This window comes from Cydia pomonella, chromosome 13 (genome assembly GCF_033807575.1).
Source record: "Cydia pomonella isolate Wapato2018A chromosome 13, ilCydPomo1, whole genome shotgun sequence".
Taxonomy (NCBI): domain Eukaryota; kingdom Metazoa; phylum Arthropoda; class Insecta; order Lepidoptera; family Tortricidae; genus Cydia; species Cydia pomonella.
Window position 1 is genome coordinate 9,252,636 of NC_084715.1, and position 24,483 is coordinate 9,277,118.

General features: G+C 38.3%; 2 protein-coding genes across 4 annotated transcripts in view; one reads left to right on the forward strand and one right to left on the reverse strand.

Annotated features, from left to right (window-relative positions):
• Window positions 1–85: 85 nt before the first annotated feature.
• LOC133524128 (NFX1-type zinc finger-containing protein 1-like) overlaps window positions 86–24,483 on the reverse strand; it is a 31,002-nt gene continuing 6,604 nt past the window's right edge. For 2 of the 3 annotated variants that reach the window (XM_061859979.1, XM_061859980.1), the window contains exons 4-24: window positions 23,201–23,928; window positions 22,906–23,125; window positions 22,220–22,265; window positions 21,854–22,079; window positions 21,080–21,253; window positions 17,560–18,633; window positions 16,618–16,770; window positions 11,743–11,890; window positions 11,522–11,605; window positions 10,980–11,248; window positions 10,609–10,755; window positions 7,910–8,084; window positions 7,383–7,522; window positions 6,967–7,118; window positions 5,706–5,898; window positions 5,140–5,268; window positions 4,137–4,259; window positions 3,526–3,684; window positions 3,033–3,273; window positions 2,653–2,957; window positions 2,329–2,441 (exon numbers count right to left, since the gene is read on the reverse strand). In XM_061859979.1, coding sequence (XP_061715963.1) covers window positions 2,436–2,441; window positions 2,653–2,957; window positions 3,033–3,273; window positions 3,526–3,684; window positions 4,137–4,259; window positions 5,140–5,268; window positions 5,706–5,898; window positions 6,967–7,118; window positions 7,383–7,522; window positions 7,910–8,084; window positions 10,609–10,755; window positions 10,980–11,248; window positions 11,522–11,605; window positions 11,743–11,890; window positions 16,618–16,770; window positions 17,560–18,633; window positions 21,080–21,253; window positions 21,854–22,079; window positions 22,220–22,265; window positions 22,906–23,125; window positions 23,201–23,928 — 4,892 coding nt within the window. In that variant the 3' untranslated portion in view covers window positions 2,329–2,435. Of the gene's footprint in view, window positions 1,320–1,665; window positions 1,947–2,035; window positions 2,257–2,328; window positions 2,442–2,652; window positions 2,958–3,032; window positions 3,274–3,525; window positions 3,685–4,136; window positions 4,260–5,139; window positions 5,269–5,705; window positions 5,899–6,966; window positions 7,119–7,382; window positions 7,523–7,909; window positions 8,085–10,608; window positions 10,756–10,979; window positions 11,249–11,521; window positions 11,606–11,742; window positions 11,891–16,617; window positions 16,771–17,559; window positions 18,634–21,079; window positions 21,254–21,853; window positions 22,080–22,219; window positions 22,266–22,905; window positions 23,126–23,200; window positions 23,929–24,483 lie in introns of those variants that run through there. The other variant, XM_061859981.1, reaches the window with a different exon arrangement.
• On the forward strand, window positions 11,931–15,929 carry LOC133524129 (uncharacterized). The gene is made up of 2 exons (XM_061859983.1): window positions 11,931–12,415; window positions 12,503–15,929. Exon 2 carries the CDS (start codon window positions 13,246–13,248, stop codon window positions 15,247–15,249), a length of 2,004 nt encoding a protein of 667 aa, XP_061715967.1. The 5' UTR covers window positions 11,931–12,415; window positions 12,503–13,245; the 3' UTR covers window positions 15,250–15,929.

Below are 24,483 nucleotides of genomic sequence, written 5' to 3' on the forward strand. Positions count from 1 at the left end.
GGCTTTACTTAGATCTGAAATAGGGCCATAATCTTGAAACGGCAGAGACGGTGAGGCTGGGCGTTTCTTAGTGACAGGCGTACCATAAACGAACAAATTTTATTCAGAAATTCTGAGACTTAATCACTATGGTTTTAGATACATAGGTAGGTATGGGACAATAATTATTTAAATCACACATTTATTTTCAAACGATTTAATGAATTTGAATCTTGATGCGGCATCAAATGCCTCTGAGGAAGCACACGTTACTACAACCAGAATTCTATATAAAATAAAAAATAGGTACGTAAAGTAAACTTAGTGAGGCTAAAGTATGTTTCTAAAGCAGTCTTAAAAACAATAAATCAAGACGATTATACATTTGGTTATCTAATCCTAAACTATTAGCAGAATCCACTGCATTTTTTGAGATTGTTTGAAATAAAACAAAACAATATTTACGAGTAAGTGCACTACCGAGGCGTAAAATAATTTTATAATTAAATGTATAACTTAATTGTAAAAAATGTCAGGATGTTAATGAAGCGAAGTGAAGCACTTAAGTGACAAGCTCTATCTAGGTCGCTCGCTAATAAAGAAAAAATATGTAGAGACCTAATCTAACTGGAAATTGGCCATGTTATTGGCTTCCTCGGACCAGGCAGCGAACCGCGATCCGTCCATCTCCCTGGCGTGCTGGTTGCCCGCCGTCAGCGTGTGGCGCTGGCCGCCGATCGCCGCGCCGCAGTCCGGACACTTGGACAGCTCCATGGCGCCGCCGCACTCGCCGATGCAGTAGAAGTGCCCGTTGGGACACTTGTACCAATGCCCAGCCCTCAGTCCTATCGCTCTCACAACCATAGCACGCTCCTCTTTGCTGGCGATGCCCGATAATTCCACGAACTCTTCAAGTTTCTTCAGACATTCCACAGCTTTTTCTTCGTCATATATACTCCAGGTCAAAACAGCTTCTTTAGCAGTTTTAGCTATCGCCAGCACCTCGGCATTGGTTGTATTCTTGCTCAATTGTAGAATCTTAGCCAGCTGAACGATAGAATTCATACGCTTCATCTCTTGCCCGATGTCTACCTGCTGCTGCTGGCTTATCTTCTGCTTACTCGCCACCAGGGCTTCACAAATCATTATTACCTGGTCTTGCATTTCGGTTTTGAGTTCAGTTAAATTCTCGGCAACGAATTTGGTGTAATAGTCCCCGACATCAACCAGTAGGTCGAAGTAGATATGGTACATGTCGAGATGTAGAACAGAGAGATCTTTGTTTTTTCCTCCGACGACATGACGTAAGGCATTATATGCAATGTTCCAATAAACGTTTTCTGAAATTAGAAACAGTATTTTAAACATGTTTGTTTATAATTATTATTAAATGTCGGATAAAAATACGGAAAGGGTCTTGTACTTTATACAAAATAACTGATGGATTTCCGAAAAGTGCGTTCTATCTGTCAAATTTAGAAGTTCCCCGTGTACCTACCTACTTTTTGGAAAGAAAATAAATATCATGTAAAATATGGATCTAAGTATCATACTCTTATTAGTTGAAGGTATAAAAAATAGGGACCCGAACCTCCAGCCTACTAACTTGTTATAAAGAAACATTGGGCATGGTGAACAAACTTGCAAGATTTTTAAAAATAAGGCAAAAAAGCAACAATTCATTACCTCTGGCAAGTTTCTGAGTTTCTCCTAGATTCTTTACTTTTGTATAAAGCTCGACTCGCTTTTTTGACCTTTGCTGTTCAGTTCCATAAACCTTCTCTTTTATGGGGTTGATGTCATTTTTCAGCATTTTATTTACCAGGTCTTTGTATCGGTAGGTATTGATAATAGGTTCACGACAAAACGGGCACGCTTTAATTTGGATGGTTTCATTCTCGCTCTTCATTAAAGTATCCAACGTGTCAACGTCCCAGATGTGAGGACAATCCTGTAGCTGAATTAGCCTGAAATTGCAACATTCAAAATATTAGCAGTGTTTGTATGTCGAGATATATGCGAGATGCATTTGAACCACACAATAATATGCACATACTTAGCGTCATCTCCATAGGGATCGCCAAGCAGGTCGGTGGGGAAGCCGTCGGGGTCGCAGAGGCGGCAGGCCGGCGGGCAGGGCTCGCCGCAGAGCCCGCGGCACGCGTGGCCGCACGCCAGCGCGAGCGCACACGCTTCCGAACAAGGTGCGCGCGAGCACGGCGCGCCGCATGCGCGCCTACACGCTGAATGCTCACACGCCCGACCACATGGAGTTTCCTGCTCAAACGCATGCTGTATTACAATTTGTCCTCATATACCCTTACGTACATGACTGTAGATGTAGACGTACCGTGCAAGGCGTGCAGGGTGCGCCGCACGATTTCCCACAGGCAGAGTGAGGGCACCTGACCGAGCAGCGCCGGCGGCACGGCGGGCACACCTGGTTGCACGGCTCCTCACACCTGTAACATGAGCGGGATCAAGAGCTTGAAACTCGGTAAAGATTCTGCCTAAGCCGAACGCATACGTACTTGTGTCCGCCGATGTTGAGCTGGTGGCAGCGCGCGGCGCAGGGCCGGTGCAGGCGGCCCTGGCGGCAGCCGGAGCACGAGCCGCCGCATGCGTGCCCGCAGCGGAGCAGCGCGCCTCACGGCGCTGTGCACGCATACGTACCTGTGTCCGCAGATGTTGAGCTGGTGGCAGCGCGCGGCGCAGGGCCGGTGCAGGCGGCCCTGGCGGCAGCCGGAGCACGAGCCGCCGCATGCGTGCCCGCAGCGGAGCAGCGCGCCACACGGCGCTGTGCACGCATACGTACCTGTGTCCGCAGATGTTGAGCTGGTGGCAGCGCGCGGCGCAGGGCCGGTGCAGGCGGCCCTGGCGGCAGCCGGAGCACGAGCCGCCGCATGCGTGCCCGCAGCGGAGCAGCGCGCCACACGGCGCTGTGCACGCAGAAAGCAGCTTCACCTCCAACACAGACCCTACAAACGGTGGTTATTAAATTGATTCACTTTTTTACGATTTTTTTATTAATTTAAACTAAGCTCATTGAATACCTGATTGCTTAGCTTGATACACATAACACGGCAGCTGGACGATGTGACCGCAAGGCGCCTCTGAGCTATGCTCCGTGATCTCCTTGCACGTGGTCGGATCACATGGCTTGCGGCAGTCCGCCCGGCAGGGGTGACCGCAATTCATGATACGTTCACATTTCTTTTTGCAATGTTCGCGGGTCGCCTCCGATTCGCACTCGATCTCTATCTCATGATTGCAGTCGGGTATCCTTTTCTTTACCTATAATTAAAATGCCGTTAGACTAATGTACTATTGTAAAAAATATACGTATATTGTAAAAGCATAAATGAGGGCCCAGTTAAATGGTTTTTTACGTGAATTCAACTAATTTTTGTTCGTTATTTCATACTTTGTACATTTTTGATGGCCAGTTTGCGCTGTTGCAAAAGATTCACACCTAAGTAAGTTAAGTACATAGGTGATACTTTATGATAATTTGGGTGATATTTGACATTAGACAGTAAACGAAACCTTTTGCTTGCAATCTCCACATTTCTCGAAGCACAGCTTCTTGCAGTGGTGGGCGCAGGGCAGTGAGCGCGCGCACTTCTCGCGGCAATGCTCAGCGTTCAAGTCTTCGCTACAGGCCCCTCGTTTCCAGTGTTTGCATCCGGACTTCTTCTTATTAACCTGTGTTACGATAAAATAATTTTAATATATTGGCTAAATCGTTTTAATTAGCACGTGGAATCAGAAGCTGATAAAAGTAACAAAATAATGCAAAAAAATACTAAGTGGATTTCTTATCCCACGGTTTTCAGATGGATCAAAATAGGAAGGTACTGCGGTATCGCTTTTATTTTCTTATTGATTAGGGGAGGGAAGCCTAAACGGGTACCTAAGCTATCGGGGAAGGCTTTAAAGTTTCAGTTTAGATATACAATATAAGCTAAGTACCTACATATGTAATTCATTTTACAAATGAATATCATTCCATTCGATTGAAGAATTATCGACATATAACATACTATTATTCAACAGGATTCTGTTAAGTGGTGTAGGTAATGACTATTGACATGGAAATCGCAGACCGCACACACCGTACACGCATACAGGCACCAACATATGTATTTGGAGGTTACCTGAACATCACAGGGAAGGCAAGGTTCACCACACGATAGTGGACATTGGTGATCACCAAGATCGCCCTCCAAATTTGCTGTGCAGCCTTTCTTCGCTCTTGGGCAAGGTTTTTCGCATTTGTACTAAAATAAGTAAAGAAATGTTACATACCTATTACACATTTTATGAGATGAGTGTGTTCTAAAAATAAATAATAGATGAAAAATCTTTTCATGATATGGGGCTTCCTATATATTTGGAAATAGAATTCTTTTTAAGGAATGACTATCCATAATTTCCCAAAAATGATATACACTTTAGATAAGACAGAAAACCAATGATGAAATAGCGAACAATATTCGGTGGACCTTGGATGCAAATATTTTGTCATGGTGGGTTTATCCAGCCAGCCAGTGGTAGTTTAGTGGACTTAAGGGCCTTATAATAATTATAATTATAATATAAGCCACAATATTTAAATTTTTTGCTGTTGTATATGGCCTTGCATTTTCTCTTCCTCTTTTTGCTTTGATTTTATACCTACTAATATTGTTGGAATTGTACACCCTTTCCTAAAACACAGTTCTTTTTTTATTTATGGTTTATTATCTGATTTATCTGTCATTATTGTCAAATAATACCATTCTATCTCTCTCTCTCTGCCTCTAGCCGTCTAACCGTTAACACATATGAATGTAACTAGGTATGTAGCTTAATTAAATTGTGAGTTCTCCGAATCTTTCATCTTTTATTTTCCATCAACCACTCCGCCGCCGCGCTCTGCCTATTTACAGCAAATATATATTTATATTTTTTGTGAATTAGCAATTCTAGGAATAAGCATATTCATTTTTCCTTTTTTATTGTGGGACGTACCACATTACAATCGAATAAATAGTATATACTCTGGCCAACGTGGAATTCAACATCTTTGGTTGCGCCAACGCGCTATTTTACGCGCGAATTTATCATTAGGTACACATTGCACAACACACAACAAATGTTGCATATATTAGTACTCACGTTTTCGTGATCCGGATCGTCGTTCACGTGGCATCTACGGATGCAAGCGTGGCCGCAACTGAGCCGTCCAGCTTCACAATTCTCTACACAATATACGTCTGATATCCTCTTTGAACATGGCTTTGTTGCCTGAAAATTACAAGATAAGTGCTGGTTTGACTTTGGCGTTTCCAATACAGGAGAATAAATTGAGAAAGCAAACCCATCTTTAGGTTATGTTGTGATTTGAAAATCTGACTTCCTTCCTTCTTTAGAGAGTATAAGAATACAAGATGCGAAACTGATATATAGAGCTGAAATTTAAAAGCTTACGCGACTCTTCGCGGGTCCAAGTGATATAATGAAGTTGCAAGAATATAAGGAGTTCTAGACCTCATCTCGGCTTTCGGTGCTCTACTTGTCAGCAGTCAGGTTCACACTTCGCGCTGCAGCTGAAGGAAAAGTAACTTCCTCCGCGCAGTAGAACCGGGTCGTCTGATGCCATGCACGCTTGCATGGCAGACATATTGTACTTAGAATATACACTTGTGACCAATATCACAGATTTTCTTCTAAGAGACGTCTACCTTGTGTCCACAGCCAGGCAGCGAGACGGTAACCTCCTCCGCGCAGTAGACGGCCGGGTCGTCTGGAGCCATGTAGCACGGCACGGCTCTCGTGTGCCCGCACGGCAGCTGCTTGTCCATGTAACGCCTGCATGGCTGACATTTTGTACTGCAGCTGGATGGGCATTTGTGGCCTTCGATTTCACAGATTTCCCTAGAAAACTCGATGCATGAGTGTAATTTTACCTCTTTTCCGGCGTCTCTATGCCGGCAGTGTGGCCGGCAGTACATGCAATTCCGAGTTATAATATATGCCTATTGCCTAATTGATATTTTAACTATGCATATAGGTATTATAACTAACTACATGGTGGTATTATAACTATAATACCTATATGCATAGTTGTGACTACAGATATATAAGCCACCGCGTCATAACACTTCATTAATCTGGTTTTCGATCCGACCCGTTTCACGTCACGACAATAGCTTTGAATAAGGACTCGCTGGCCAGACTCTAGATCAAATTAAATATTAAACAAGAGCATGTCGGGCCACGCTCAGTGTAGGGTTCCGTAGTTACTCTTCCGTCACAATAAGCTAAACTGGAGCTTAAAGTATAGTAAATTGTTAACCAAGGGATGAAACGGTATACCATTCACGCGAGTTAAACAAATAGGAAAATTTGCATAATCAGTACCTAATTAAAGTAAGTCTTTTTACTACGAAGGGGAAACTTTTTGCGATAACTCAAAAACAGCTAAACTGATCATGTCCGCTATAGTTTTCATTTAATGTCTTTCTTAAGCTGTACTTCCACGGTTTTTTTCATCTTTTTTGGACCTATGGTTCAAAAGTTAGAGGAAGGGGACACATTATTTTTTTTCTTTCGGAGCGATTATGTCCGAATATATTCACTTTATCAAAAAATGATTGTTGAAGACCCCTATTAGTTTAGGGTTGGGTACCCCCATACTGTAGGGTTGAAGCAAAAAAAAATCACCCCCACTTTACGTGTAGGGGAAGTACCCTCAAAAAAATTAAATTTTTAGATTTTATTGTACGACTTTGTCGGCTTTATTGATTTATATATCCATGCCGAATTTCAGCTTTCTAGCACTAACGACCACGGATCAAAGCCTTGGACAGACAGACAGACGGACATGGCGAAACTATAAGGGTTCCTAGTTGACCACGGACGGATCCCTAAAAAAGAATGTGACTACTAAAATGATCAATTGCAAATGCCTTTTCTAGAGTGTCGAGATAAAAATAGACAAACCTTTCGCAGTCTCTAGTACATTGTATGCTGGCATGAGCTATATCGTAGGCGTGGCACATGCGCGGACAAGGATGGCCGCACGCCAGGTTATATTTACAATCCAGTAGGCAGCCGCCTTCGGGCACCTTTACAAAATCTTCTAACGATGTAATCTGGAACAGCAGCCATGAAAAATATTTGGAGCTATCAAAGTAAAGCCTTATAATATACCAACTATTTTTTTTGGTACAACTTTTATCAAACTAAGCTTTATGTTTGCATTCGGATGGCAGCTTCGGCGACGATGAAAAAATATTGACAGCGAAATCACCTGCGTCAACGATGCAATCGGCATCCGAATGTAACCGTCATTATTAGAAATACATCAAAGGTATGACTTCTTTGTATTAAATTGATTTGCTGATGAAATAGAATACCTCAGTTATTTGTCCGTGGTTCTCACATTTAAGTTTCAAGTTTGACCCCAACGATCCGTTATCTGCCAGAGTCTGAGCTATATTGGTCCAAAGAGTTGAATTCCTCTTCAGCAACTCCATGTTGCCAAGTATAAAGAAACCTGTTGATCAAATACATTACTTTTCTTTATTTCAGGGATATCTATGACAAATGAATGTTTCCGTCAGTTAACAATAAAATATTACAGAAAATATACCTACTTAAATCAGTCTAATTCTCAGGGAGTGCCCGACTAAGACATTTTGATGCCTTAAGCATTTCTGGACTATGGTGCCACCTCTCCTTTGGAAACATCCAGATTATATTTTTTTCTTAAACCAAAGATGAACAAAATGAATAAATTTACCTTTACATGTTGGATTTTTTTTTAATGGAGCACCAGGGGCATCTATTTAATTCCTGCTACGCGAGAATGGTCTTCTAGGAAATCTTCCCTAACTTTAACTGGACCATGAATTATACACATACCTACAGAGGATTGTCCTACCTTCTCTGGCCCTGGACAAGGCGACGCAGATCCTGTTCTCGGTGCCCAGGAAGCCAATGCTGTCGTGGTCGTTGTTGCGCACCAGCGACAACAGGATTATCTTAGATTCCTCGCCCTGGTAGTTGTCCAGGACTGTGATCTTCACGTCTGAGAGATGGTCGTACAGTGACCGTTGCTAAACAGAAATGTTTGGATTTTTAGGCGATTACGGGAGAATAGAATCATTTATTTCATGTCACAAACCAGTTGTAAAGGTGGTACATATTATGTGGTTAGTTCAAGTGACGCCCTGTAAGGACTCTGCAACATTAATACTACAGTGAACTTAAAACTAAAGAACTTAACAAGTTTAAACAATTTAAAATAGATATTATAAAAGTATTTTAATCATAATTTTCGTTAAAGTAATTTTTCACACTGTAAAAGCACTTACTAATAAGGAAGTTTTTTAATTTATTTTAAAATAATTTAGGCTTTTCTAAGTTTTTTAGCGAATCCGAAAGGAAAGTTTTATGTGCATACATTTTTATGCACATAAAATGAGGGCTAGATGTAACAAGCTTTAATGAGGAGAAAGGCAATTCCAATTTCTTACAATTTCCGTTGTTTCTTCTATTATCTATTAGTGGCGATGGTGAATAAAGATTGGTATGTTTTCTCACAAATTTGCTTGTTTCATAGATGTATATCGAGGCAAGAGTGAGTATCTAGTGTTGAATAAAATAAGGTCTACAGGAATCTAGTTGATCTATATTCACTAGTATTCTGTATTTTTTTGTAATAGTTTTGTTAGTTTTTGTATGTGAGATTTCCAAGTCATATTACTGTTTAGATCTAATCCCAATAGAGTGGCTGTATTTACGTGTTCTATTTGTATGTTCTGATAACTGATATTTAATGGCAATCCAGCTTTTTGCCAAGGTTTAAATTGTATGATTTTTGTTTTTTTGAGATTAAGTTGTAGATTGTGAGTTTGTAACCAATTAGTAATAAAATTTAATATAGACTCTAATTTAGTTTCACCATCCTGGCTATCACTACACGAGAATAGTAAGGAAACGTCGTCGGCAAAGAGTGTGCAATGGTCGTTCAATATGTCTGGTAGGTCGTTTTTAGGGTTCCGTAGCCAAATGGCATAAAACGGAACCCTTATAGTTTCGCCATGTCCGTCTGTCTGTCTGTCTGTCTGTCTGTCTGTCTGTCTGTCTGTCTGTCTGTCTGTCTGTCCGAGGCTTTGCTCCGTGGTCGTTAGTGCTAGAAAGCTGAAATTTGGCATGGATATATAAATCAATAAAGCCGACAAAGTCGTACAATAAAATCTAACAATTTAATTTTTTTTAGGGTACCTCCCCTACACGTAAAGTGGGGGTGAAATTTTTTTTTCGCTTCAACCCTAGAGTGTGGGGTATCGTTGGGGTTTTCAAGAAACATTTTTTGATAAAGTGAATATATTCGGAGATAATCGCTCCGAAAAAAAAAATGTGTCCCCCCCTCTAACTTTTGAACCATAGGTCAAAAAAATATGAAAAAAATCGTGGAAGTAGAGCTTAAGAAAGACATTAAATGAAAACTATAGCGGACATGATCAGTTTAGCTGTTTTTGAGTTATCGCAAAAAGTTTTCCCTTCATAGTAAAAAGACTTTTTTTAATTAGGTACTGATTATGCAAATTTGCCTATTTGTTTAACTCAGGTGAAAGGTACCGTTTCATCCCTTGGTTAACAATTTACTATACTTTAAGCTCCAGTTTAGCTTATTGTGACGGAAGAGTAACTACGGAACCCTACACTGAGCGTGGCCCGACATGCTCTTGGCCGGTTATTATATATTAGGAATAATAGACAACCTAGTACACTGCCCTGGGGTATATAGCCTGTCACCGGAACTCTATCAGATCTGACGTGTTTGATTTGGCCTGTCTCAAAGTTCACGTTTTGTATGTCAACATATTGGAAGCGATTTGTAAAATATTACTTAAACCACTCTAGGGCTATTCCTCTGACTCCTGTAGTATAAAGTTTGTCTAATAAGATTTGATGGCAGACTCTATCGTATGCTTTACTCATATCAAGTAAGAGACCCACTGGATAGTTCCTATTATTTATTACGCTTATAATTTCTTTGACATACTTGTAAACTGCAAAGGTTGTTGAGTGGTTATTCCTAAAGCCATTTTTATTTAGGATATTAAATTTTTCATAGAAAGAGTAGAGACGCTTTATCATGACAGTTTCGTATATTTTTGCTGATGTTGGTAACAGAGCTATGGGTCGATAATTGTTCACATCTGTACTGTCTCCTTTTTTATAAACAGGTTTTATTAATGAGATTTTTAGGGCGTCTGGAAAAGTGCCTTCAGAGAATGATTGATTAATTAATATACTAAATGGGATAGTTAGGATTTCCGCACAATACTTTATTAAACTAGGTGGGATCTCATCAATACCATGATTTTTTTTTAAATTCTTTAGTATTGTATGCATTTCTTCTGGCTCTACATGACTAAGTCTACAGTACGTTTTTTCCTTTCATCCACTACATATTACAACAGTTTAGAATAATTAAATGAGTTTCCAATGACAGTTATTCTCCTAAATGCACGATGGGGCACATTACCACATCACTATTAAGTGATGTGGTAATCAGATAAAAAAAATGTGTTTGCATTACACTACTACTACTAATGCTAGACTACTTACTCTTCGCATATAAAACATCTGACCAGAATAGGCAGCTACAATAGTAACGTCATCAGGTTTGTATCCTTGCTGCATTAAATAATTCGCCAGACGAAGCGTGAAATCTGCTTCCAGGGTGTTAGTGCGAGTAGAGTTCTCATCTTCGTGCTGGCGAAAAAAAAATATTATGCTGAAATACTTACTCGAAAATTCCGGGGTATGGGGGTTCTTCTACCAAAATTCAAGGTAGGTATATTAAATAGCAATAAAAATAAATAATTTAATATGAAACGTACGTAAATGATAAGATGTTAAGTAGGTACTAAGACTATGAGTCGAAGATGGTATTAACTTATGGTAACTGAGAAACATTTGGAAAGAATATGGCAGACCTGTTCCATATAGTTGTGCGAAAAGAAGAAGAGATTGTGCGCGACGCCGCGCACGGGCGGGAAGTCCTCGACGGAGCGGTGGTTCTGCAAGTCGGGGTAGATGTGCGGCGAAACGAGCGCGGCGATCTCGGGCCGCATGCGGTGCTGCACGCCGAGCCGGCGGCTGTGCACGCCGTTGCGGATCATGCGCTCGAACAGCGACACCTCGAGCTGGTAGTGCCGCGCCAGCCGCATGTACGCCGCCGACGGCCGCAGCTGCTGGTGGTCTCCTGAAAGCGACGCAACGACCACCCGTTACTCGGACTATTCTGCCACCGTCCCACTGACACATATTTATAACAACAAACATTTCACAAATTAAACATGCATCTAAAGCGACCAAAACCGACAAGTTTCTTCTTAGGTTGATAATTAAAGCGTGATCATTGCACATTTGACTCGCCAGAGGGAGTAAAGTTGCTACTACGACTATAAAAACCATCGAACGGGCTTTATACTTCTAGAGCTGTAATGCCCTTGATATATGAATCCGACAGACATACCAATCAGAATCAAGTGCTTGCATTGTTTCGTGAGAGACGTGACTATGTGCGCTTCTAAAACCTCCGCTGCTTCTTCCACGATCACTGAAAATAATCCGTCATTCATAATCTTAAGAAAATACACTGGTTTCAGTATGGTATATAATATATATATAATCTGGCAAACCATAATTTTGAAACCTGTATATGGATGTACTAAATGTAGGTATATATAAACCTACCTATTGGCGGTGAAACTTCCACCAGTAATTTTCGCAATCTTGCCGCAGCGCTTGTGGTCATACCAATAACCCGAGTCCCTCTTAAGAGTGAACGGTCAGCTATCATTCGAGCTTCTTCGTAAGCTTGTGCAGCAGATTGGACCAACTCCTGAAATCAACACAGAATTAAAAATATTGAGGTCATTTTGTGTCTTTCGGGCAGAGTTGGACGTAATCGATTCCTTTTGGAATTAATTACACGATTACATTCCAGTAATCATGATTCCTCATTAATCGATTATTTGGGTAATCAAAATTAATGTAATACTGTACTTTGATTACGTCTGTCATCCATTCCTTTGGAATCGGTATTGTAATCCACTACTGTAATATTGATTCCTCGGTAATCAAGTACTTAAGTAATCTGAATTACTTTACTTCAATTCCAGGCTTATTACTTAATTGGCAAACCTTATTTTATAATTTTGTTAATGTCACTAAAATTGTTTTTGGTCTACATGTCATTCTAGCATTTCACTTTCACATTAAATTTTGGTGTTGAATCTTAAAAATTGGGTTAATATTTATAACACAATGACATGCATGATTGATGTGGAGGAATTTCGATGTTTTAAAATGGAACTTCAGGCAAAATTAGAAATAACCAAAATTCGTCAAGGAAATGCCAATTACGGTAAGATATAAAACAAATAATAGTTATTATTTTTAAAACCATAAAAAGGTCATGTTTATTTATGTTAGGTACCTGTTTATTTTACAGAGCCCAATTTATGCTGCTGTCTGCTAAATTTTCGTGAGAGGTGCCTGAAGGTGATGTTCAAACGAAAACACTTTTTAGATTTTGAAGATTGTTGGGAAGAAGTAATGGAGGTATTTCGAAAACACCAAGAAAAGGGCCTTCGTTACAATAAAGACCTAAGAGATGATAATTGCACATGTGTTACACAGCCATCACATTTAAGAAAACAACTATTGAAGATACCTCCACAAGTATTTGAAACATTTTGGTTTGAGGCTGTAAATAAAATTGAAAAATATGCAGACGATTTTAGTAAATAATGTTTTCCCGTCGTATTTTATGGAAATTATTCGTGCCTTGTCAACTATTTCAGGGAGAGTCCTAAAGCAAATTAAAATAGATAGGGTAAATTTTATTAATTTTCATCAATATACGATAGTAAAGTAAGTATAATTCATTACACCTGTACCTGTACTCGAACTTGAAGATTTTCCCGCAGTGAACGTGTTAAATAAACACTTCAGATACCAGATTATAATTCCCAAGGAAGTGTACAGAGTACAGATGTAGTGCATAATGTTTTTGAATCGTCTCTGCCGCTATAATTGTGTTATCAGACCTATTTAGATAACGTTGAAGAGGTCCTACTAAAATATTATAATATGCCTCACTGACAATGTCAATTGAACTTGACAAATGTAACTACACTTCAGCGGGTTTACAATCCAATAGTCCAATTTATAAATCCATCCCATAACTCCACTATGGATTTGGATTCACCAGCTGTCGGCGAAGAAACATCAGCCTCAAGTTCCGAATCTGAAATTTTATTTGATGGTACGTTTTTTTCCAAAATTACGTCTAAAACAACAAATTCGTCCACTGTGGCAGCGTGCGTGAAATGTTTACCATTAAACGTTGAAGTAAAAGGCTATAAAAAATGCTCTTCCAACTTCATTAAACACCTGAAGAGAAAACATGGACCTGACTGTGTTGAAGAATACAAATCATATTGCATACAGAAGAAAAGAAAAAAGCCGCAATCAACATCAGTTCAAAATCGTCAAGTGCTTAAAACTAGCAGCTCTTACTCTCAAGAAGAGTTTGATAGCGACGTAGTAAAATTTTTTTTACATTCGATGATACCACTCAGTTGTGTAGAAGATCCACATTTCATTCGAATCTTAAAGAGACTGCATGTCGACAGTTTGGGATTGACTATTATGAGTCGTACAACTTTGACCCGTCGTATAAATCAACATTATGATGATCAAGTTAAAGTAATTAAAGATTTAATGAGCAGGGTAAATTTTATCTGTGCAACTGCAGATATCTGGTCCAGCCGGAAAAGAAGTTTTTTAGGCCTGACGGCACATTGGATCGATCCTGATACTTTTCTAAGATCATCGAGGGCATTGGCATGTCGGAGATTCCCGGGAGTGCATAATTATGAACGCATAACTAATCTACTAAGAGACATTTTACATGAATTTGACTTAGATTTGCCTAAGATTGTTGCTATTACTACAGATAATGGTAGCAATTTTGTTAAGGCTTTTAAAGAATTCGGAGTTCACCCAGGTAGCATAGAAACAAATGACAATTGTGAGACCGTTTCTAATGTCTCTAATGATGATATCGAAGAAGAGCCCTTGATGATTTCAGATTCAAATAAAGGTTGTATTGACTTTTTAAATGATCATGCACTGCTACCGTATCATATGCGATGCTGTTCCCATACTTTGAATCTGATAGCCACAACAGATTTAAAACATTTACTTACCACTGACACTGCTCTGTCCAACATTCATAAGAGTGTAATAGATAAATGTAATCGTCTTTGGAAAATGGCGAATCGTCCCAAAAGCTCTGAAATCATCCAAAATATATTGGGACATAATCTTAGTCGACCAGGCGAAACTCGTTGGAACAGTATGTATGATGCCCTAAAGCAAATTTTATCGATTAAAGAAAAAAACAGTGTTCTACATGAAGGGCTCGGTTTGGAAAATCCGCTGCGTAATACAGATTTCAATTATATAGAAGAATATCTGTCTTGTTTGAAACCCGTAGCAGCAGTACTGGATATTCTTCAAGGAGAAAATAATACCTATTACGGTTTATTGCTACCAACACTACTGATGCTTAAAAAAAAAGTACATGCCCTACAGCAAAACAATTATCAATATTGTAAACCAATTGCGGTTCAATTATTAAAACAAGTGCAGAGTCGTTTCGACGATTTATTGAAACTTACAGGACCTGCAGCAGAAAAAGCAATTATCGCCGCTCACAGCTATCCCAGGTTCAAGAACTCATGGTACCAATGCGTGGATTCCGAACATCACGCTAGGTTAAAAAATATGTTTTTGACGGCTGTATCGGAGGAATCTCAACATCATTCAAATATCGAGCCTGAGATATTTCAACATACACATGACTTTGATGACGCGTTTTACGATTTCAGTAATTCAAATAGTGACAGCAACACTAGCGGCGGCAGCGGCGGACACTCAATCAGAGCAGAATATTGTATATTAGGATATCTATCAGATACATCACGGTCATTAGATATCCTGAACAAATATCCTGAGATAAAAAAAGTTTTTCTGAAGTATAATACACCTCTGACCTCTTCAGCTCCCGTAGAACGACTGTTCTCTTATGCGACTATGACAAATACTCCAAAAAGCAACCGATTAACAGACGAGAACTTTGAGCGACGAGTTATATTAAAAGCCAACTTGAATAATGAAAAACATTCTTAAATCTAAGAAATAATTCACTTAGCTTTGTACCTGACCGATAATTCATATTGTCAATTGTGTCTGGACCCACCTCACTCTTTTGTAATGAAAGATATTGTACAGTCGAGTTCATAAATATATGAGTATTGCCAGGGCTTCACAAATAAATGTACATGGGAAAGTTCATCATTCATAATTATACTTTAGGAAAACCTTTTTTTTATGGAAAATGCTCATATATTTATGAACTCGACTGCAAGTACAGTCAAGGCGTTACCGTTGCCGTTACCCACTAAAGGGTTTAAACGATAAATTTTAAAGCCGTACTTAATTTTAATTACGCATATTTAATTTAAAGCTTAAGTAATAGCGACAAGTTTATTTTAATTTTATTTAGTTGAGTACAATAAATAAAACTAATATTTATGATTGAAGAAACTATTTTTATTTCATACATGTTGTGTGATGGATGTGGAATCAGGAATATCTTGAGTTTCTTTGAGCAATCCTTTTTTTCTCGCCGAGATTTGTATAGTGTTTTCTCAAAAATTCGCATACTTAAGTAGAGTCCGAATTTAGGGTCCATTTTGAAATCTAAGATGGCGGCACGTTTTTAGGGTCACGCAAGTCAACCAGGAACCCTTAGGTCGGCCTTACACATTGTGAATCATAATTCATATTATGAGTTCAGAATGCACGGACGGAATTGCATAAAATATACCTATATTACCTATCCATTTTGTATACGAATTAGTCGAAAACGAGTATAATAAAGAATATTGCAAAAAAATTTGCTGCCATCTTGGATCTTAAAATTGACCCTAAATTCGGATGCCACGTATGCGAATCAGTCAACACGATATTTAATTGTATGTTTGAGAAAACTTCGTTTAAAAGACACTTAACATATAGAAGTAATCTGGAAGTAATCAAGTCAACAATTCCAGTAATTTGCAATCGACAATGATTCCCAATTATTAGTAATGGTAATATTTGTATAGATGATTACTGATTCCATAATATGTAATGGTAATTTACCGTTTCACTTGATTACATTACAAGTAATCTGACACCTAGTAGTAGATTACAAAGTAAAATCAAGTAATCGTGGAATCAGGAATCGATTACGATTTGCCCATCTCTGCTTTCGGGCCATCTACAATCGATGGTACATTTGAGAGACTTTAAGACAATCATCGCAAATCATATGCGTTTTGGTAATATGCACACGAATGTGTAACACCATAGTAATTCATGTGCTTTGACAAAAATGTTTGCTACTTCATATAATGTACGTACAAATACCTACATAGCCTGAATTCGCACGAATGTGAGTTGCTTTGCTTAAAACTACACATTAAAATAATTTCTATAAAAAAAATTACAAACCTCTCTTTTTTTGGCCTGTTTTTTCAGGTAACCTTTGGCGATGGCGGCCCATTTATAGTAATATGACCAACGCTCTATAAGTGGAACTGTAGATAAATCCCTCACATGTGCGAGGTTTATTCTGGGGGCACGAGACTGGCATATCATCATATCCTGTTAAAGAAATAACACATTCTTATTATCATGTCTATATCAATTAGTTATTTTCTAGTGTCCAATTCATGCTGGTTATATGAGTAAATACGTTGTTCTAGGTTACGGAATGGCAAATAGACAAATAAACGATTATGTTGCTAAACAAAAACCAGTGCAACATTATTGTTGTAGGTAGACGGTGCCACTAAGACGTTGTGCTTTTATTTAAATTTGTCTCTTTCTTACCACCATAATTGTTACAATGAGAGGCAAACGGTGAACTTGTACCTGCCTTGTACCTTGTCGCTTTACCTATTTATAAAATGCGACCTCGTAGGTAATTTTACTTTAGTACTATTTCCTTGGGCCTGGGCGGCTAACGGAAACATCTAATTTGAAGAACGTTTAGAGTGTAAATAAGCTAATCATATACTAGACATTGGCAGAATCATCAACACCTTGATGGAGCCATAACACGAAAAATTGATCGATTGATTGATCAAATATCAAATATCAAACATTTATTCAGCAAATAGGCCACAGGGGCACTTTTACATGTCCATTTTTACAAACAATAAATAAATAAAAAAAAACAATTACAAATATCGAATCTATGAAATAATAATATCGAATCGATCGACTTGGTAATATGAAAGCGCTAAGTACCAAAAATGACATTGGTAGTAGTAGTGCTAGCACACTTTAATCACTAGTAGACTGATTGGATTCTATTGGGACATTTGAGATTGGCCATCCAATCTAGAAATATAGTTTTAAATTTAGGTGACTAAAATGACTTGATCATACCTTGAAAATATTTATCTGCGAGTCCAGTTGAAATATCTCATGTTGTAAATCTTGCAATGTGTTCACTATGTCACCGTAATTCATGCCCACTTCCTGGTTCTGCTCTTCTAAGTTGACTTGAACCTGTAAAATTTCGTGGTACTTTTTCACGAGCATGTTCATCTCTTCTTCTGCTTCTGGCAATGAGAAAGATACCAATGAACTCCCATACAATCTACGATAATAGACTTCATCAATATCATCGTCATCTATGCCCAACTCATCCCTGGCGTAGATATCATTATCCACATGGTTATTTTCATGCAACTTTTCGTTTCCGTCACTTTGAACGTGTTCTTCTAAACGTGGAATAATTTCAACATTTTCTACATTTCCAAACAGCCAATGTTTCAAAGCATCTTCGTATTTTCCTTTGTAAAATCTATGAACGATTTCGCACTCTTCGGCGTATTTAACAACAGTGATGTAGTTCAATAAAATGTCAGGCGAAATACAAGCTTCGTAAAAGTCTTTTAGTTTGCGAATACGATACTCGAGTTGGGCTCTTTCCTCGTAGCAAGCCCAGCCTCTGAAATTACTTATGTTATGCTTTTCCAAGAGCTGACTCTGTGATCTTCCACCGATGCGAACAATAGAATCTGTTATAGGTAACAAAGCCTCTAGAAATTGATCCAATGCGTGATTTGTGTAGCATATGACAAGCATTAAACATTCATCATCGGAATATGGTGCATTTTCAAGTAGAGTCTTAGCAACTTTGACTCCAAGGAAGGTTTTGCCAGTGCCTGGCGGGCCTTGGATCACGGCGAACTCGTGGGTGAGAGCAAGTTTATACGCTTCATACTGGGTGTTATTCAAGCCCAACTCTGTCTCAGATGGCCAAGTTTCATCCTGCAGGACTGTAAATTTTAATTCTTTTTCTTCTTTTTCTCCACTTCTTAAACTACGCAGTGGGAGCCATTCATCTTCATCTTTTCGACGTCCGAAAAGATGTAATTTAGTAACCGTCCGACGTTTTTTGTTTAAAGTGTATACGGTATCCCGAGTGAGGTATGTTGGATTTTCGGGCACTTTCTGCAATCAAAAATTTTTCGTTTACTGTGTTGTTCGTTATTGTTTGTCTGATTGACAATTAAAAATGTATTCATTGATAAGTGATAACAACCAAATATACTTTTTCACCACACTAGCTGGCAAAGGCTCTCTTGATTGTTCAAAAACGGATGAGAAAGTTGCATTTTATCCACAAGTGTGGCAAAGTAATCTGATGCAAATTTTGAGTTGTTTCTGTATGTTAGCTGGTACAATTGACTTTTAAATGATGATTGATAAATATTTAATAACGTTCATTTGGATTTGATTTTATTTGATACTTTACAGTCAGAATTTTCCTGGCGTTGGTATGGTGAAAAATGTTGTTTCACTCGGTGGCAAAATTTGTTTAACCGCTCGTGCCAATATTGATACCCGAGTAAGCGAAAGCTTCCAAAATAGAACCACGAGCGTAGCGAATGGAATCTTGAGCGTTGCGAGGGTTTCAAGGCACAAGGGTTAAACAAATGTGGCCCCATTGTAAAACAAATAACTATTACTTTGAAAATACTGACGTTTATAATTTATTTTTATTGTTTATGTTAAAAATATAATTTGATTATATTAATAGGCGTTTAAAAAAAATACAGACTTTTTAATCGTGGCTGAATGCCGTAAAGGTGCGTTCGATGCCAAACCTGTCAAAGAATGACAATATGGTGGACGAATGTTTGAAATGTCACCGTATTAAGGAATATTTCGCTTAAACTTTAGTTTTTTCATCGCAAGTGTGATGAAAAGCATTGTGTGTAACTCCGGGGGTAAGAATATTGCAAACTCGAGTCTTTAATGCACTGACCTCTTTTGCAAACTTTCACTTAACCCCCAGTGTTGCACAACGTACCTATTTTGTGCTTGTTGGATCTACTTAATTGTATATACGAGTACAAATGACTTATAGATTATATTATATATACTACAGTCGTACAGTGGCGCAAAGGCAAGTCATGGGAAAATATTTATTTTATTTTCTGTATCACCACTGTTTGAAAGCTTTCGGTAGGTATTCGAATATACCTATAAATGACCATATAGTTCTGTAGAATGCGACCAACTATTTAATTTTTCAAAGGGACTTACCTACGCCATAACACAGTGGATTTGGATGCTTTCTGCATTGATAAAAAGCGGCCAAGTGTGAGTCGGATTCGCCCATGAAGGGTTCCGTACCATTTATGACGTATTAAAAAAAACTACTTACTAGATCTCGTTCAAACCAATTTTCGGTGGAAGTTTGCATGGTAATGTATATATATATATATATATTTTTTTTTTTTTCGTGAGAGTCAGAATGGCGGGTGTACCTAAATAGAATTAAATGAAAACCATACCATATTTTTGTACCTAATTTGTACTATTTAGTACCTCCTTTAAAAAAAATTGTACCTCACGGTACTTAAAGTTATCACCAAAAAACAGGTCACCCGCCATCCTGACAGTCAGAATGGCGGGTGTACTTTATTACGCTATGTTCCCGTGGTTATTGGTAAATTCTATAAAAGCCAAATTTTTGTACCTTCATATTCAATTATAATACGAGTCATTTTATTTTTGGTTTTCAAATTTTTATTCATTTTATATTTTGCTTGCTATTACAATTTTGCAGGCGTTATAATTTTTCAAATTATCGATTTAATTTTTAAGAAAAAACGCTAAGGTACAGTTATTTTTATTACGCCAGGATTTAGTACCTTTAATGTTTAATCTGTTAAGTTCAAATAACTCAGTAAATCATGTCTTAAAAAAGGTTAGGCGCCAATTCAAAGAAATCTTCCTAAGAAAAATCATTTTTAAGACATGATTTTCTGAGCTATTAGAACTTAACAGACAGATTAAACATTAAAGGTACTAAATCCTGGCGTAATAAAAATAATTGTACCTTAGCAAGCAATGTACATCATATATTTTTTTTAGGTTTATCATTCTCTTATTTTAGAAGTTACAGGGGGGGGGGGGCACAAATTTTACCACTTTGGAAGTGTCTCTCGCGCAAATTATTCAGTTTAGAAAAAAAATTATATTAGAAACCTCAATATCATTTTTGAAGACCTATCCATAGATACCCCAGACCCCACACGTATGGGTTTGATAAAAAAAGATTTTTTGAGTTTCAGTTCTAAGTATGGGGAACCCCCATAATTTATTTTTTTCTATTTTTGTGTGAAAATCTTAATGCGGTTCATAGAATAAATAAATATAGCTATTATAGTTTCGGAAAAAAGTGGCTGTGACATAATCGGACAGACAGACGGACATGACGAATCTATAAGGGTTCCGTTTTTTGCCATTTGGCTACGGAACCCTAAAAATGGAGTAGGTTCTTTCCTGCATTACTACGGTCAAATCGCGGCAAATGCATGACAATAACCGCACGATGTATAGTAAAACTACTTCAATCAAAAATATATAGGTGATATTAAGAACGGACCTGCACGTCGACAATGTATTTGCTCATCGCCAGGTGCTCAGGAAAGTTGGGGTCCTGAAGCGCTTTTAGTACATGGTGGTACGGCTCAAAGTACACTTCGCATTCTATCATGGTGTACAAATCTTCATTGTACAAGTCGGAATCCATTGTGGAATCAATAATGCTGACACCTAGCTGTAACAGATTAAAAAAACTGCTTTTACCACAGCAAGAAAAAAATATAGAATTTCTTGCTTGCTCGGGGCTCAAAATCTGAGGACTATCGGCGCATATCGAAAATCAAAGTTTCGTTTATATTCTGCACTATAGCTGTTGTATAGAGTCATGCCGTTCTCGAGAAAGTATGGATAGTAAATGAAACTTCCATTTTCGAGGTTCGTGGTTATAGCCAACATTTGCAGTAAACAAATTGTTTTTTTTTGTTGATGTTTTAGCCCAACGTGTTGATTAAGGATTATACGAGGTACCTTTTTTAAAGTAAGGTGCTAAATGTCTAATCCAAAAAAAGATTTTATTGTAGATAAGTTTGTATACCCAAAATAATATGAACAGAGCAAAATGGATTGTTATGCGGTAAGGGCATTTATTTGTGTGACGAGCACAGAGTCCTGGATGTTTTCTATGTATTTAAGTATTTGTATATTATATATCATTGTCTAGTACCCACAACACAAGCATTCTTGAGCTTACCGTGGGACTTAGTCAATTTGTGTAATAATGTCCTATAATATTTATTTATTGTTGGCAATAGGTAGGTAATGAAGGTATACTTACAATTCGTTTGCTTAAAAGTTCTGCGTCACGTTGCAAAATAGTTCCAACAAGAAAGTTCTTACAATTATCCTTTGTGAACAACAGGAGAGACCCAAATAAAAATCTCTTACTTTGCTTCCAATTCATCTTCTTGAACATCTTTTCAGTATATTGATCTAGTAAAACGAGAGACCCAAATTGCTGTTTTGTGAAAAAGGGTCCCAAAAATTTCACATTGCGATAAACTCTGAAAAATATTTTTGATAATGGTAATATTATAACCAAATTTCTTTTGTCATATTTATTTTCATACCTTAGTAAAACTGGCTTAACTTTATAGTGAAGATGTTTTATTTGTATTAGAATTAGGTACCTAATAAATCTTACCGAATGTGATCATATTTTCTTTTCTTTGGCTCCTCGATGTATTGGTCTGTGGAAATATACCGGAATAAATTAAATGCAGTAACTAGTAGGTACTTCATTTTATGAGGTAATAGGTGCACGAGAGTACAACCTGTCTACCCTCATTTGTCATCTTTGGCACAAGCGTTTTACGCATTCTAGCAACTACATAGACACCAAGTGAAAGGGTATTTTCGGTTGCTCGCTTGCTTCCAAAAGCTGACATACCTCGGCTTAGATCATTTATTGGACCCATTGCATTATGCAAGCCATATTAAAAAAAAAAGAAATCTAACTCCGCCACCGTGATTTTTTTCGTCGCGCACTGCCTTCCGATTTTTTTAACCGGCGCGCATGTCTATTCTAAACTATCACTATACTCGTAGTATGGAATACTTACCTTTATAAATACCAAGATGAATCCAGCAGGACCGTATTTTGTACCTAAAGCTATAAGTTGTAATTTTGAAACCAGGAACATTGGCCATAGCGGTTGCTGGTTTGAACCTGTAACTTGCGCCTTTGTAGAATAACGTCGAGAAGTCAAATCAGGTAAACTAGGGACATTTACAGAGAAGGAGCAGCTGCCACTGCAGCAACTAGTGAGCAATGATCGTACAGCACTTAATATAGAATAATACAGATACTGCACCGATGACGTCACTTACGTATCCCTTCCCTGAGCGGTCCGAAGCAGTCCTCCCGCAGCAGCCGGAACTGCACGTCCAGGTAGTGCTCCACGTCCGCGTACGCGCCCTCCACGACGTTGGGCCGCAGGAACGGCCGCCGCTCCAGCAGCTCCGAGCCAGTGGGCAGCACGCTTAACTCGCGGAAGCTCTCGAGAGGTTCGTTTTTAGCACTCGTGTCCTTTATTTTCTGAATTTGTGCCTGTAAAAAAAGAACATTTTTATCTTTTTGCGTAAATAAGTAAAGTTCTTAAATGTAGAAATGTATTAAACTTACCTGTTTTTTCAGTCTGTCCCGTACATTGGTCATTCTAGTAGTATATTCTTCGGGTAATTCGAAGTCATGCTTTTCTTTTAAACCATCAAGGCAACTCTTGCTAGTAGCCTCGATGAGAGCTCCGCATTTTCTAACAGCAGTCGACGGCGACACATTTATGAGACACTCACAAAAGGTCATAAATTTGTTCCAAAATTCTTTTTCCTTAGTCCAGTAATGCTTGTTAAAAAGTTTATCACTACGGCTTTCTGTGTAAGGCAATTGCATTAAGTACAACTGTAAATTATCAATGAATTTAGAGTTGCATATTTCCAAAAGAAGCAGCTTCTTTGACTCTTCGAAAGAAGATTTCCATACGTTTGTAACGAGTTCAAATACTAGAGCGAATACATCTCGATTTCGATCATCAGGCGGTGAATCGATAAGTTTCTTGAAGCTTTCCTTTTGACGGTTTATCTTCTCTAGTATAATTACACTTTCAGATCGGGATATCTCTGCCAAAATGTTGCAGGACATGTCCCGGACATAGGTGTTTTGCCGGCGTTTTCTTTGAGGTTGTTCATTACGATTAAGGCTCTGGTTAGCACGGCTGATTAAGCTAGATGTATTTGGGTAATTGCTTTCTTTGGCGAATGGTTCTTGTCTCTTCTTTTCCTTGACTTGCTGAAGAATAAATTGCTCGAACGTTGGCACAGTAGGGACAGATGCATTAGTTATCACGAGACCAGCTGCAATTTCCAAAATCATATATTTATTTATTAGTACTTACTTATCAGTTTAGGGACATTATTTTGATGATTGCTTGTGTGTTTATTTCAAGTTCGTTTATCCTATATAAATAATCTATACATATTCCTATACTAGATTTTGCCTGCGACTTTGATATTCGTTTGAGCGTCTGATTGGTAAAGTATCCTATGTCCTTCCCCGGACCTGAAACTCCATTATCAAAATTCATCTATCATTCTTTTTGGCTATACCTCCCCTCCTCCAACGTGATCTGTCGTTTCGTAATAAAGCCCCCCCCCCCCCTCCCCCAAAACCCCTATCGAACCTCGTGTGATTTAATTGTGCACAAACCCATATTAGTAGGGATAATGTACCCATTTAATTCCCGCTATTAACATGTTTTACAATAAAGTGCTGTTACTCGCACTACTACAACCAATCCGAGAATATAAATCTACAACATAGTTTTAAAATTCCACTAAGTAACATGTGACGTCTCTACATGTTTGTTTTAAATATGTAACAAATATTATAAATGAAACGCGGAAAACGAG